General features: G+C 50.5%; 1 protein-coding gene across 3 annotated transcripts in view; it reads right to left on the bottom strand.

Annotated features, from left to right (window-relative positions):
- Nucleotides 1-6,256: 6,256 nt before the first annotated feature.
- Nucleotides 6,257-16,241, bottom strand: part of DDC (dopa decarboxylase) — an 82,935-nt gene continuing 72,950 nt past the window's right edge. For all 3 annotated transcript variants that reach the window (XM_027045982.2, XM_027045981.2, XM_027045980.2), the window contains exons 12-15: nt 15,433-15,531; nt 11,981-12,082; nt 8,685-8,899; nt 6,257-6,657 (exon numbers count right to left, since the gene is read on the bottom strand). In XM_027045982.2, the coding sequence (XP_026901783.2) occupies nt 8,699-8,899; nt 11,981-12,082; nt 15,433-15,531 (402 nt within the window). In that variant the 3' untranslated portion in view covers nt 6,257-6,657; nt 8,685-8,698. The remainder of the gene's footprint in view (nt 6,658-8,684; nt 8,900-11,980; nt 12,083-15,432; nt 15,532-16,241) is intronic.

Below are 16,241 nucleotides of genomic sequence, written 5' to 3'. Positions count from 1 at the left end.
GGCCCGCGCCGTGCGTGAGTGCGTGTACGTGACGGGGGCGCGCGGGGAGCAGTAGTTGGAGACGGAGAGGGGGGGGACGGCGGGGGCGTGCGGTGTTCGGGCAGGGGCTCCGGGTGGCGCGGAGGGGTGCGCGCGGGGAAAAGGTCGGAGGGGCGCTACCGGCGCAGGGGGCTGGCCAGGAGGGCGCCGCGAGAGCGCGCGGGAGTGCTGGCGAGGGTGGGGGCGTGCGCGAGGGGCATGGCGGGTTGCAGGGTGGGGGGTGCTGGGGATGGCGGGCCTGGAGGGAGGCCTCTGGCTGGGGAGGCGGGGGCGCGGGGCGGCGGGGGCTGCATGCGGAAGTTCTCCACGACGGGTTCGGAGAGAGGGATGAGCATGGTTTTGTTGCACCTGCGCCTCCTATTCAGAGCCCTCCGAAGTAAAGACTCGGGGGCGCTGGGGATTTGAATCCAGTTCAGAGGATTCCCGCTGAAGGCGCCTTTACCCGCGCTCACCTGGGCAGCTCAGGGCCGGGGATCCAGCTGCTGGCCGGGCGCGGGCAGGTGGTTAGATCTTTTTGACAAGGGAGCGGTGGGGAGGGGGCCGGCACCCCTCCTCCGAGCGAGGGGAGGCCCAGGCCCTGCCCTGTCTGTTCTGCACGTTAGCAGGTGGGTGCTCCGGGAAGGTTGCCCCCTGGTTAAGAAGATCGAGTAGAGGCGCGTGCAAATCGACGTGCGTTTTAAAGGCAGAATAAGGGCTCTGCCTGAGTCTCGCAATTCCGATCTATCCCACAGCCAACTCACCCCTTTCCCCTGCCCTGTGCTCTTTAGGGAGGACACTTTCGTGGAAGGACGCCTTCGGAAAACACTCCATTATTGCCTCAGACTTTGTATTGGAGCAGGGCTCAATGAACTGCGTTTTCAGACCAAGAAACAGAATAGCCACTGGCAGTGACCTACCTTGTAATTAATGTCATCAAGTGACATAATGATTTTGGAGACAGCTCTGGGTCTGATCACACCCCCTGAGGATGTCCTGAGGGGACATCTTTCCATTCTGCCATCTCGCCCCACTTCCCTGTGATTTTCCCCTCCAGGCTTGTCACCTCACTGTTCCAAGGGGGCCGCCACAGGCCAAGGAACCCAGCCTCTCACAGCCCTAATTAACACGGGAAAAAGGACCTTTCACCCGTGAATACTTCCCTTTCGGAAAAGGGAAGAAGCCTTTTCCCAGAAAGCTGGAGTGGCCTTCCTCTTCCCCTCCTTGGCTCATGGGTCCTGGGTTAATCCTCGCTGAGAAAGTGAATATCTGCACAGGGAGGGAGAAAATGTTCAGTAGCAAGTAAGAGACGCAACATATGAAGAAATTCGAGGCAAAAAAAATTTTCCAAGACTTTAAGTTTTTAAAATGGGCACAGAATAAAAGGGATTGGACAAGATATGTATTTTTTAAATAGGCAAGAGGTACAGTGAAAACCGCTCACAGCTCGTTTCTTGGCTTACGTAGTAACCAAAGACTTTTTTATTCGAATTGTTCATAATTTCTTAGCTAATTTTATAATTATCCTAATTACCCAAAATACATAGAATAAAAAGAAAAGAAAATGAAAACTGTTATCAGCAGGCTGGTTCAGTTGTATGTTTACTACCTGTTTTTTGTGCTGGTGTGTAGAAGCCGCCATGTAAATGCTGTGAGGGTAATTGGCAATTCTGGGTGAGTTTCATCACCAACATTTTAATGATAGCGTTTGGAGAATTCCCAGAAACCACTGTCTTTCCCTCCTAAGAGTCTTTTGTTCAAATACCGAATTATAGTTACGGTCACCAGAGCTAACTGTTTTTCATCATGTGACAGCTAGCCATTACTGCCTCACTGTTGTGCCTTTTGATACAGAAGTATTTCCTAGTCCAGCCGTTTCCATCTCCCTGCAGGGCTGTACCCTGTCTGAACTCAGCCCCCTCCTCATCGATGAAAGGCGAATAAACTTCTCTAACTCGGGAAGCTGTTCTAAGGATTACAATTAATAGGAGATATCATAAATCATCAGAGCAGCAGCTGGTACATTCAACAGAGGCTGTGATGCTGTGTTGTGTTTACTGCTATACTAACGCTGTCATTCGGATTCAGACCCTTACACCATATCAAGACGTTTCATCTTTTACAATTGAGATATTTCAGAATCCTACCTAATACTTTAGCCTGTGGAAGAGTTTGCTACTTGAGCTCTGCTGATAAACTTTCCTTTGAAGATCACAGAAGCTGGCCTTTCTTCTCCTGGGTAGAAGTTTTTGAACTCGCAAGGGAAGCGGTTTCCACCGCAAACTGAGGACCAGGCAGTTCTTTGCGTGAGGGATTCTAGGAGATGGCTGCTTATTTCCATATTCATGAATATTATCAACACGGTCTCCAATAAACACCAGGGTACACTTCAGTGATCTCATTTGCTCTTGAGCAGTGGGAGAATATGGCCCCAAATAATGTGCATCCCTGTGTGCCAGGAAAGTTACTCTCCCTGAGCTGAAAAGAGGTGTGTCAGTGTATCCGGGAGGTGGCAGGGAGGTGGGTGGTCTGAGGGGACAAGGAAGCAGATAGGACAAGAGTCCGGTTGAACCACCAAATCTTAACTCAGTTCCTTCATGGGGAGATTCCCAAGTGTGGCTGGATTCTGATGGACTTCCAGCCTTGTGGTTCCCCAGCTCAGTGACAAGAAAGTATTCCTGCCCTCCATTGGAGACAAGAGACTGGTGTGGACACAGAATGCCATGCATGGTTCCAGAAAGGGCTTTCGTGGGCCACATTGGATGGATCACAGGGGTGGTGGATAGGCCCCTGTGGCATCGCCATGGTAAACGGAGCTGGCGAGAGGGCAGGTGGGGGCCCTCCCCTGAACTGGCGCAGGCGAAGCTGAGAGGAGCCATCTGCTGTGGCTGTTTTCCTCCAGAACCTCACAGCCAACCTGAGTTAGCACTTGTAGGTGCCTCTTGTCTGACACTGTAAGTTGTGTGCTGAATCATATCCCCAAAAGATGTATTGAAGTCGTCACCTCCGTTGTCAGGGAATGGGACGGTTTGGGGATCTAGGGTCTTTGCAGATGCAGTCGAGTTAAGATGAGGTCATATTGGACTAGAGTGGGCCTTCATCCAATGTGAATGATGACTTATAAAGAAGAGACGTACAGAGGGGAAATGGAGATTGGAGTAATCCACTCATAAACCAAGGAGCACGGGGGGCCACCAGAAGCTGGAGAGGTGTGGAGGGACCCTCCCCTAGAGACTGTGGAGGCAGCATAGCCCTTCATTTTGGGATTCTGGCCTCCAGAACTCTGAGAGAATAAACTTCTGTTGTCTTAAGATTCCCAGTGAATGGTCCAACAGCCCGAGGAAATGAGTAGACTGTATTCTTACGATCTTAGGGGTAGGGTGATGGGGTAATTAGGAGCATGGCCCCATGGAGTCAGCTCTCCAGGGTTCAAATCCCAGCTACCCTACACACCAGCTACCTAAGGGAGTGACTGAGGGGGATAAACCCAGTTGATAACTGAAGAGCATTTAGACCAGAGTGGCCCCAGTAAGCACCACTCACGTGCTGGGCACTATTCCGGTCACAAAACGCAGGTTGCCCTGGGTAGAGCTTATCACTGAAGAACGCCCCCTCCTGGGTGCAGGAGCACAATTTTTTGTGCTCCTTGACCTTGCCCTTTAATAAACCAGCCCAACTTCTCTTGTTTTCATAGGCTCTTGAACCTCAGATGTAGAAGAGGGCTCAGAGGTCTTCAGGTTTTCTGTCTCATACTGGAGTTTCCTTTGCCATCTCTCAGCTCTTCATTTTCCTATCTTCACTTGAACCCCCCCGCTGGGGTGGAGAACTCACTGCCCTGTGAGATGGCACGTTCTGGTCGCCGACAGGCTGACTTTTGGGTTCTCCACGTTGAACCCAAACCTGCCTCTGTCGGTCAATCTGGAGGCGCAAAGACTCTTCGTGCTGAAGTGAGAGTGCATTTGAATACGGGCACCAGGTCCTTCCTCTCTGAGTCTTTCCCCCTGCATGAGGCTTTCACTCATAACCCTCCTCATGTGACTCAGCATCTCTGATGGCGGTGGGTGTGGGGGGGAGGGCATGACCATAAACGGCAAGGTCTGGGGTCTGCATTCTGGACACTCTTGGACTCACGTGGTCTCCTGTAAGTGAGCCTACTCTGTTTCTTCCTCTTCTCTCTTCCCTCGACCATCCATTTCACATCTCTGCTTTGCAGAACCACACACAAATTTCTCTAAAACAGTAGTTCCAGATTTCTCCAGTTGACGCAAGCAACTTATTCTCCCAGGGCTTTCTTCTGGCAAGCTCCAGCCCCCTTTTCCCTTCCCTTGCCCCGTGCAGCTCTTCTGGTTTGTTGTTCCCGAGCTGTGTCCTTTATTATAGAGCGGTAAACACAAGTGAGATGACATCTTGAGTCTGTGAACTGTTCTGGCAGAGTATCGAACCAAAGGAGGAGGTCACGGGAACCCCTGCTTTATGGCCGGTCAGAAATACGCGAGGCCTGGGACTGTGACTGGCCTCTAAGGTGGAGGGTGGTCTTGTGGTTCTGAGCCCTGAATTGTGGGATCTGACACTTAACTCCAGTTAGATCGTGTCAAAGAGTTGGAGAGGTGGTGTTGGAAGAGATATCGCTATTTGGAACCGGGGCAGGGGGTGGGGTGGGGGGTGGGGGGTACGGTCTTCTCATTTGGTGTCAGAAGTATTGTGACTAAAAACAGTTTGGGTACCAGGATTCGGTTGTGTCCAGGTCTGCCTGGGTTTTTCCAACACTCAGCAGGAGGTACCATTATCAGATGCCAGAAGGCAATAGGGTTTGCATCGAGTTCCAGTACCAGCAGTGGTCTATGAACTATGTCGTGATGCCAAACTGAACATACATTTATGTAAAGATGCTATACATTGACCAAAGATTCGGCAGAATGTTCCAGACCTTTTTAAACTATGGGACTATTTGGGGGTTGTCAGGTTGGGGTCCCAAGACTCTACCTGCGAGGGGAAAACGAGTTTTTCCCAGAAGAGAAGATGAATGTCCTCACTGCCAGTTATCCTGAGAAACGGTTCATCCTGGAGAGCAGACAGCATATTGGGCAACACACTTAAGTGGGCAAAGGTGTGGGTTCTAGAGCCAGACTTCCTGAGTTCCAGTCCTGGCTCGGCCACCAACTAACAGCAGGACCTTGGGACAAGCCACTAACCGTCTTGAGAAAACCCAGAATTCCCATCTGTCACGTGGGAATAATAACTGAGAATTTTAAAATAAGTATTAAACAGGTTAATATTTTTAAAATATTTATAACAGCACCTGGCACGGATCACGGGCTGTGACTGTTCACGGATGGGTAGAGAAGGAATGACCTGACCACATGGGATGGAGAACTCCATGGCATCTGGTATATTTCCAGATTTCTGAAAGACAGGTAATTTAATTGCATTTAGGGATCCGAGGTCTATGAAATTCAAATAGACTTATTAATAGCCCGAGGGCTCTTTTCAAGAGTGCTTTGGTTTCAATAGTTCTATTGGCTCTTAAAGAACAAGCACTTTGGCTCTTAAAGGACAAGCCCTCATGTTGGGATTAGCATGCAGGTGTTTCCACCAGCAAAAATGGTTTCAGACAAAGATAGGCTATTTGAGGAAATACGGCATGTTGTTGGTATTTAGGTTCGTAAGAGCATTCTGGTTATTTATGTTTTTGTTTTATATTTATTTATCTTTGAGAGACACAGAGCACGAGCAGGGGAGGGGCAGAGAGAGGGAGACACAGAATCCAAAGCAGGCTCTAGGCTCTGAGCCGTCAGCACAGAGCCCGACGTGGGGCTTGAACCCACACCTGGGAGATCATGACCTGAGCCGAAGTCGGACACTTAACTGAGCCACCCAGGCACCCGAGCACTGTGTTTATCGGTCATGATCCCACAGGGCAGAGGGACTGATCAGACGAGGAATCTGAAACCCTGGAGGTTAGTCTTTCCCATCATGCCAGTAGTACTTGGTCTGTGGAATTTATTTCTTCAAGAATTGGAGTCCTCTCTGAGTAAAACTTGTGTGTTGTTAATGCATCTAGTGCCTGACATCTACTAGGCACTCCATGAACATTCGTTGAATGAATGGCAATGAGCGCCATTTAAAAATATCCAGGGATACCACATCTTTGGCTGTTTTGAAAGGTTAAGTCCATATCACAACAAGCAATTGGGTACAATGTGCAACCAAAAAGAATGCTTACCAGACACAATGGCCACCGCACTCGAAATTGTTTATTAAGCATTGAGCCACAGGATGGAACAATTTAAAGGCCACAATTTAAAGGTATAATCTCAAGTCCCACGATCCTAGAATGCCCTGGAAAATAGTTCAGTAAGCTTCTCCTACCACTGACATTTTCAAGAGCATGAAAACCTATGATTTTTGAATCAACAAAAGTCACAGCCAAATAATGAACAAAAGCTACATCCACTGGATTAACTTTTCACATAGCAAATAATATTTCTTCCTTGATTAGATGGTGAGCAGACAGAAACACAAGGCTCTGGAGAACTTCAGAGAAGGAAACATGAGGCCACACGTGGGTGTGGGTCCACGGAGCTAGCATGCTTCTATTCTCTTCCACGGTGTTCAGATATATTTCTTTTCAACTTTTGATCGCTACAGGGGAAAAAAATAACATGAACATAAGGCTACATTCAAAAAAAAAAATTGAAGAATCCATATCTTGTATGTTTCTCTAGAACACACAGAAGGAAGATGCCATTTCTCCAGGGAGCTGGAGGGAACCATGTAATATAGATGAATATGACTTGTCAGAAATGAGACTGAATGACCGATCTGGCTTCTCTCCAGCACATTTGATCAATGCCAGCCAGAATCTGTGCCCAGTTTCCTACCACCCTCTGTGAAATAGGAATAGTTCCTTCTTTCTCTAGAATTGTGGCCATGTGGATTTGATGTGATCATCTCAAGGGAGCCCAAGTGAAGCTCATGCATTCAGACTTTCATGGCTCTAATTAACCTGGCCCCCAAAATTCCATGTGTTATGAGTCACTGTTGTGTCCTATATATATATTTTTTTAATGTTTATTTATTTTTGAAAGAGAGAAAGAGCACCAGCGGGGGAGGGGCAGAGAGACAGGGAGACACAGAATCCGAAGCAGGCTCCAGGCTCTGAGCTGTCAGCACAGAGCCCGACGTGGGGCTCGAACTCACCAACTGTGATATGACAACCTGAGCCAAAGTCAGACACTTAACCGACTGAGCCACTCGGGTGCCCCTATTGTGTCCTATATTTAAAAAAAAAATTAATCTCATTTGTACCTTTTGGATTGATAACACATATGACTTCACAGTAATTGTGACTTCTGTCAGAAATGCGACTTTGCTTCTGCTAATTTTTTAGGACGACAGCCTCTCTCTGTGTTGTTGTGGGCACATGGGAACAGAATCCTGCTATGCTGCATCCTGATGAGATTTGTGCAAACACAGGGCTGTGGAAAGGTTAATCAGGAGTGTTTGCCTGATATGGTTTCCTTTTGTGTAACAGCAGTTATGCCCCCTCCGCCCCCCCCACCACTATCATGCACATGGTTTTTTTTTTGTTTTTTTTTTGTTTTTTTTTTTTAGAGTTTATTTATTTTTGAGGTGGGGCGACAGAGAGGGAAAGAGAGAGACTCCCAAGCAGGCTCTGCACTGTCAGTGCCCAGCCCGACTGAGGACTCGAACTCACAAATGGTGAGATCATGACCTGAGCCGAAATCAACAATCGGATGCTTAACTGACTGAGCCACCCAGGCACCCGGATGCACATCCTTATCTAAGCAGATTGGAAATACGTGAAACTCTGGTCTCTCCCCAGCACCTTCCAGAAATGCTCAAGCTCTGGACAGGATGGCCTCTTTAAGAAAGATCCTTGTTGTACCAGGAAAAGGATCTCGTCTTTCTGGACAGGATTTGACCAAGAAAGGTGCCTCTCTGACCTACCTCATGGGCAGGAACGACAGATCCACCTCTCGCATAAATGAAATACAATTTTTAACGTGCAATTTCTTGAGCATTCGTTCAGGTATTCCCAGTTAAGATTAAGAGCCAACAAGGGAAGGGGTGCCCGGGTGGCTCTGTTGGTTAAGTGTCCGACTTTGGCTCAGGTCATGCTCTCACGGTTCGTGTGTTCGAGCCCCGCATCGGGCTCTGTGCTGACAGCTCCGAGCCTGGAGTTGCTTCGGATTCTGTGTCTCCCTCTCTCTCTGTCCCTCTCCCGCTCATGCTCTCTCTCAAAAATAAAAAACAAACATTAAAAAAAAAGCGAACAAGGTAAAACTGTGTCACATCCCCCGTGGGTTGTGATATATGGGTAATGGGGCAACAAGGACAAAGAGAGAGAGCGAAACATAAATCCTTGATCGTGTCAAATTCCCTTTGTAATGTTCTCTTTCATCTTTATTTATCCGCAGTCTGCCAGTTTAATATAGAAGCTTGTTATGCTAGTAAGCTGCGTCGTGAACTCCGAGGGCAAACGACAGAGGTGCGGGACTGATCGTCACAGGTAAAAGAATGCAAAGTCGGAAGAATGGGTCAAGGTCCCTAAGGAATCCTCGCAGCGCAAGGGTCCTGCCCCTTCTCGCCTTGGAGGAAATCCGGGCCCAGCAGCGCTGCGTGGCGGGGCCGGGAGGGCAGCTTACCTGGGGCCTGGCTTCTATTCCTTCTCTGCACCCAGCAGGTCGCTGGCCAGCTGGCTGATGTGCTCCCAGGCCAGCCGCACGTGTGCAGATTCCACGGTGCGGGAGCAGATGGCAAAACGAAGCACGAACTTGTCCCTCAGGTGACATGGAACCAAGTGGATTTTTTTGGTGCCGTTTATTCTTTCCAGAAGAGCTTCATTCAGCTTGTTGGAACCCTGCAGAGACGGAGGGGGGGGGGCGTGCTCAGGTACCCGAGGACTCAGACTTCAGCTGAGCACCGCGCAAGGCCAACATTAGGCGACACTGCTCTGTGCCACTTTACAGGAGTAGGGAGAGGGAGGAGAAAAGGAGGAAGAGGGGGAGGGCCATCAAGGGGAGGGGGAGGGGAGGAGGAAGAGGGGGAGTGAGGAGGAGAAGGAGGGTGGTGGGGAGGGAGAAGGGAGGACGGAGAGGAGGAAAGAGAATAAGGAGAAGAAAAACGGGCTGAGTGAGGACACCGAATGACCAGGAGTGGTTGAGATGAACTGGGGTGAAGGACGGAAAACCAAGGACGCAGTAGCTACCGTTTCTGTGCTGGGCGTTAAAGAAAGTCATACTATGTGCGCTGAAGCCGTCGATGATGAAGAGAACACGAAATCCAGACCGGAGAAGAACGGGACAGAGAGAAGAAAGGAAGGACCAGGTGGTAGGCATGGAGATAGAGAAATGAACCACGAGCCAGAACAAGATGCTTCCCGGAGAAGAACCAGGATCCCCGGAATGGAGACAGCAAGCAAGTGTGCTCAGGAAGAAACCTCTACGGGCTGCAAAGCGCCCTGGGCTTCCGGAACAGGGAGGGGGTGTTCCCTGTGCTGCGCGTGCGCAAGGGGCGGGGCCACCGCAGGTGCGCCTGTTGGGGACCTGGGTCAGGCTGAGATGCCCCCAGCTGGCGATTCCACTTGTGGGAATGCGCGTGTTGGACCAGCCGTAGAGCCCGAAAGCAGATGGGTGGCACTGAAGGATGGCGTTGGGGACACCGCTCTGGGGAGGACGAGGATCTGAGATCCTGGCAGTGGCTGTGACCCTGGCTTCTGCTGAAATCCTCATCGTGTGTTCATCTGACCCTCCCACGGCTCCAGTTTGAGCTGCTCGGGTCCGCTTATGGGTGGAACTTTTTCTATGAATCCAGCACAGCCCTAGGAATGTATTTTCTCTTCCTTATGATTTTGTTAATAGCATTGTCCGGGCTGCCTGGGTGGCTCAGGCCATTAAGCGTCCTACCTTTTTTTTTTTTTTTTTTAATTTTCTTAATGTTTTATTTATTTTTGAGAAAGAGGCAGAGTATGACCAGAGGAGGGGCAGAGAGAGAGAGGGAGACACAGAATCTGAAGCAGGTTCCAGGCTCTGAGCTGTCAGCACAGAGCCGGATGCGGGGCTCGAACTCATGAACCGTGAGATCATCACCTGAGCCCAAGTCGGACACTTAACCGACTGAGCCACCCAGCCTCCCCAAACATCCTACTCTTGATTTCAGCTCAAGTCACATCTCAAGGTTGGTGGGATCGAGCCCCACATCAGTCTCTATGCTGACAGCTCGGAGCCTGCTTGGAATTCTCTCTCTCTCCCTCCCACTCTGCATCTGCCCAACTCGCCCTCTCTCTAAAAAAAAGTTTTTTAAAGATAAAAGTAACATTTTCTGTCCTCTAGCTTACTTTCTTGTAAGCACACTGTGTGTAATACACAGAACATACAGAATGTGTGATAATCGACTGTGTTATCAGTAAGGCTTCTGGGCAACAGTAGGCTGTTAGCAGTTAACTTTGGGGGAATTTAGAAGTGGATTTTCCACTTTGTGGGGGGCTAGGCCCCTAACTCCCTCACTGTGCTTTAAACGGACAAAGTGTGTGGTGTGTGGGTTGCATCTCAATAAAACCATGAAAGTTAAAAAGCGAAAGTCCTGCCAGAACACTGGCAGTCAAAACAGAACAAAACGTCTGTCCGTGGTGAACACGGCAAAACACACTGTCAACACCAGTGCCTCCGGAACCGTGACCCGAGGCCACTCTGGGGGACCCTGCGGCTGGGACACCCGTGCTCTGAGATTTCCCCCGTGTCCACCCAGCATGTGTGTGCCCCTCTGCCCTCTGCACACTTTCTCTAGGGTCTCTCCACTTTGTTTTTTTCTTAGTTAAAAAAAAGTTATTTATTTTTGGGAGAGCGCCAGTGGGGGAAGGGCAGAGAGCAAGGGACAGAGGATCTGAAGCAGGCTCTGTGCTGACAGCAGCGAGCCCCGGTGTGGGGCTTGAACTCATGAACCACGAGATCGTGACCTGAGCCGAAGTCGGACGCTCAACCGACTGAACCTCCCAGGTGCCCCGTAGGGTCTCCCCACTTTGCACTCTGCACAGAGTGCATGGCCCCGTCGCCAAGCCCTGCATCAGAACCCCAGCACCCCACTGTGTAGAGTCCAAGCTTTCTCTCTGGTTCTCATAGCCACCCAGAAGCTCTGAGAAGCAGAGGGGAGGATATGGTGAGCAGAGGGCCACCTAGTGATTACAGCATGTGACGGTGCAGCCGGGCCCACCCCTGCTTCTCCCGATGGCCTCCATGGTTGTGAACAAGGAGGCCTGTGGGAAAATTAGGTTCTGGAATGCATGGCCAGCTTGAGAGCTGTCAGTGTGAGGCCCCCATCCAGCCTCGGTCACGAGCTAGACTAATAAGGTGCCTGCCCATCCCGCACCTTTCCGGGCCTTTTGAGAAATGTGGTCACGATTCCCAGCCTCGATGGCTGGTGCCCGCTGTGATCTGGGGAAGCTCCCCCTCCCACAGTGAACGCACTCAACATCAGGTGGCAGAGCACCCAGAACTTATACCCCTGTGTGCACCCAGCAGCCTGCAGGGGCTGGTTAAGGTGCAGAGTCTGCAGGTCTGGGCTGCGGCCGGAGCCAGTCAGGGGACGACACTCGCATCAGTGAGTGTGTACACGGGCCAGCGCCCAGAGCATTCCCCGGTGGCAGAGATGCATGCGTGGAGAAAGGGGAGGGCACTCCAGGGCCAAGGGTCTACACAAGCGAGAAGCCTCAGTCTGCTCGAGGAACGGCAGAAGACGGCTCCTGGAGAAGAGTGCTCGGGGCCCAGCGGGCAGTCAGGCTGGGGCAGGGCCTGGAGGGGCAAACAGCAAAGACTGGAAAATGCGTGCTGAGTTCCGTGGTTTCTGGGGAGCTCAACTGCCAGTCTTGTGCTCGGAGGCAATGAACGATACTCTCCCGCCGGTCACCGTCACGGACCATGAAAGAGACTAAAGGAGACAAACGTACCTTGAGCCGAAAACAGACCAGCCCCAGAGTGACCTCCGCACAGATTTCAAAGCGAGGGTCCTGGTGCAGCAGATGTTCAAACTCGTGGGCCAGCTGGACGTGCTGGAAAGGGAAGGGCATCTGTCTGAGTTTCCCGACACCACTCGGCTCAGGACTTAACCACCTAGAAAACCTCATTAGACGGCCCATGCATAATTCATTCACATGCTCTCAACCGTTTTCTTCGAGCACGTACGTTCCTCCACACCAGCCGGTTAGGAAAAAAAATCCCGTTTACCAGGAGGGAAGGACGAGTGTCTTCAGAAAGACACCACTGCCATTGTCTTTTGTTCAGGGGACTGTTTTAATCTCACCAAAACAATCAGTTATAATCTCAAATCTTATTTAAACATCCTGGTAAAGGCAGGGTAGCTAGCCACTACTGAGAAGCCCTGTGCTGAGCGCCGAGGTCCCCGCCATCCTACTATCCCCATGCAGCCCATGGGGTAGGCGCTGCCACGGTTATGCCCACTTTACAGATAAGGAAACCGAGGGTGTGACGGTGACATACATAGCTGCCCGTCACCGAAGCTTCGGTTCTGCGGTGCTGTTATCCAACAGCGCTTGCCACCAAGAGAAGAGAATGACAGTCCCCATCACGTTCGATAAATGCCTCCCTCTCGTTTCATTCACCACCTTATTTGACTTGTAGGGGTTCGTGGAGCGCAAAAGGGGATTCGTATAGTATGTGAACGGAGAACAAGCTCGCCACGGTCTGCGTGCGTGTTGCTCATTCCACACCCAGGCGCCCGGCTCGGTGCTCAGTGCTAGGTGCTCGGTGCTCTCAAGTAGGTGCTGGGGGCCGGGGTTGGGGGCGGGGGGTGGGGGGGAACTCTGAGCAGAAGCCCCGCTGGGGAGTGTTGTTGGGAAGGAAGTCTCATTGGACTGTGCAGCTCCACGCCCGGTAATAAATATGGTGCCACTAGAGGGCACCAAAGACTTCGTGCTGGCAGGTGCTGTTTCCCTTTATGGTCCACCTGCCTGGGGACAGGCTTTGACCATCCCAGTCCCTTCCTGTCAGGCTGGATGGGAGCCCTCTCAGGGTGAGGCATGGAGTGTTTTTTGTTGTTTGTTGTTGTTGTTGTTGTGTTTTTGTCTTCTTTCTTTCTTCCTTTCTTTCTATTCTCAAGTTAGTTAACATACAGCGTAGTCTTGGCTTCAGGAATAGAACCCAGTAATTCATCACTTACACATAACACCCAATGCTCATGCCTACAGGGGCCCTTCTTAATGTCCATCATCTTTTCCCCGCCCCGATCAACCCTTAGTTTGGGATTCATTTCTGGGCTGCAAGCCTGGTTCAATATTCACTAATCAATCAGTGTGTCCATCACATGAATAGAAGAAAGGATAAGAACCATAGGATCCTGTGAATAGATGCAGAAAAGGCTTTTGACAAAATACAGCCTCCTTTCCTACTGAAAACCCTCAAGAAAGTCAAGATAGAAGCAACATACCCTGACATCATAAAAATCATGTATGAAAGACCTATAACTAATATCCTCAATGGGAAGAAAACTGAGAGCTTTCCCAGGAGCACGACAGGGATGTCCACTCTCACCACTGTTGTTTAACATAGTGTTTGAAGTCCAAGCGTCAGCAGTCAGACAACAAAATGAAATGAAAGGCATCCATATTGGCAAAGAAGGAGTCAAACTTTCACTCTTTGCAGATGACATGATACTCTACGTGGAAAATCCTAAAGACTCCACCAAAAAGCTGCTAGAACTGATAGATGAAATCAGCAAAGTCATAGGATATGAAATCAACATAGAGAAATCGGTTGCATTGCTATACGCCAATAATGAAGCAACAGAAAGAGACATTGGAGAATCGATCCCAGGTACAATTGCATCAAAAACCATAAAATAATCTAGGAAATTCCCAGCCAAAGATGTAAGAGACCTGTACTCTGAAAACTATAGAAAGCTGATGAAGGACATTGAAGAAGACACAAAGAAATGGAAAAACATTCCATGCTCATGGATTGGAAGAAGAAATATTGTTAAAATGCCGATACTACCCAAAGCACTCTACGTATTCAATGCAATGCCAATCAAAATTGCACCAGCATTCTTCACAGAGCTAGAACAAACAATCCTAAGGTTTGTACGGAACCAGAAAAGTCCCCGAATGACCAAAGCAATGTTGGAAAAGAAAACCAAAGCAGGAGGCATCACAATCCCAGACTTTAGCTTATATTACAAAGCTGTAATCATCAAGACAGTATGGTATTGGTACAAAACAGACACACAGATCAGTGGAACAGAACAGAGAACCCAGAAACAGACCCATAAATATAAGAGGCATGGAGTGTTTTTACAGGAAGCAGCTTAATCACACCCAGGGGCCCCAGAGCCTTAAGCTATGGTGACAAAGACCACTTGATTTTTGTCAAAGTTGAATCCTTATTATATTTGAGAGCATGTTCTCACATGGGGAGGGGGATCTTGCACCCATAAACTCACACGCAAACACTCCTTTCCTAGTTCCCTACCCCACAGATCCTCCTGGTGACTACCAGCTCCCATGGGCCCCCACGGGCCGCATAAGGTAGACAGATGCCACCGTGTGGTATTCCATAGGCCATGTGCCCTGCACACAGGAAGAGCCTGGAGCCACTGTGTGCTGCCCACAGCTACACCACAGACTAAGCTGAGGCACCAGGACCCAAACTGTCACGGTCACTAGTCAGAGACCACAGGCATCCCTGCTTCCATGAAGCCCGAGGCCCTCTGTCCAGCAAGATGGCGCCATCTTGGCTGAGGAAGGACGCCAGCATGGGAGGGACCAGCTGGGAATCGGCAGCTCTCTGCAGCCAGCTAAGTGGGTGGGCCTTGGGGGAGTCCCAGCATATACTCTGGCCTCAGTTTCTTCAACTGCTTTAAAAAAAAATGGCAGGGTGATGGGGCTTGAAGTAGACCAGTTGTTCTCACATTGTAGAGCTCATCATGGTGGCCTGGTTCACTTATAGCAACAGAGGTTGCCAGGACCCACCCGAGAGTACAAGGCCATGCATGTGCTGCTGGTCGGGGACACAATGAGAAACCCTAGGCTGGAAACTATCTGTTTCCAGAAGCTCCAAGGTTCTGCCGTGCTGGCAGTGTTCGGAGGGAAACGTACTGTGTTCTCATGACTGCCCTGCTGTCATTGCGCCTGCTGCAGGTGAGGTGTGGCCACAGTCCCGGCCGTGTGGTGTACTCACTTTTCAGTCCCCTGGACCTGACGGCCTGTGGTCTTCATGGAAGCGTCCAGAAGGTCCATAATCACGCCCTGACCATCTTGTGAATGGCCAACCCTCAGTAACGCAAACGAACCTTTATCATGTATTTTCTTATTAAGCCATCTTCCTCCATGTCTAGTGTCCAAGGCCTGCCTAACGTTTCCCAGCTAAGTATTGAAAGCACAGTCACCTTGCGGATGTAAGCCTGCAGTCCCTTGACGCCGTACATCCTAAAAACAAACCACATCTTCAGAGAGCGAAACCTTCGGCCCAGCGGCAACTGCCAGTGCTGAAACAGAACAGAAAACGCTGCGTCAGGGAGGAAGGTACTGCGAGCTGGTTTTCCTCTGGCTCCTGGGGCACCCGTTTCTCTTGGAGACAGCTGATTCCCTGGAGGCCTCCCCTCCCCGTCCGGCCACCATGCGGGCTGAGCAAAGCCCACGGCTGGAGGCTCTCTTTGCAGAGCCCTGAGACAGACGAGGACGGACCAGGCTGCTTCCTGGAAAGGCACTGTGTTCTCGGAGCAGATGCGTGCAGGTTGCGCACGGATGGAGCTCACCAGCCAGCGGGGGCACGGGCGTCTGCAACTGCGGGCAGGAGGAGGCCGAAACCCACCCCGTCGGCTCAGCGTGTTCCCTGTGCTGTTCCGGCACCCTTTTCTAGAACAATAGGGGTTCTCTTCCTACCCCGCCCCCCGCTGCCATAGAATGACCCGCAAGATGGTCACTAGAAAATACAACCCCAACATGCCGGTCCTCCAATAAGCTTTCTCTAGTTTTTCCTCAATCTGTCAGCCGGCTGGCACCCCACCAGCTGTGGGGCCCCCCAATGGCTGCAAATGCACGAAAGCCAGCAAGAAAGGACCCAGAAGGGAGGGAGGGCAAGGGGGCCTTCTGGGACCATAAAACGGGCACTTCATTGTGATTTTTCAAGTGGTCAGGTTCTATCACCTACAGAGAAGATGCTGAGGGCACTTCAGGCTCCCTCTCTGTTCCCTGG

This window comes from Acinonyx jubatus, chromosome A2, assembly GCF_027475565.1.
Source record: "Acinonyx jubatus isolate Ajub_Pintada_27869175 chromosome A2, VMU_Ajub_asm_v1.0, whole genome shotgun sequence".
NCBI lineage: Eukaryota > Metazoa > Chordata > Mammalia > Carnivora > Felidae > Acinonyx > Acinonyx jubatus.
This window is presented reverse-complemented; position numbering and strand designations above follow the sequence as displayed.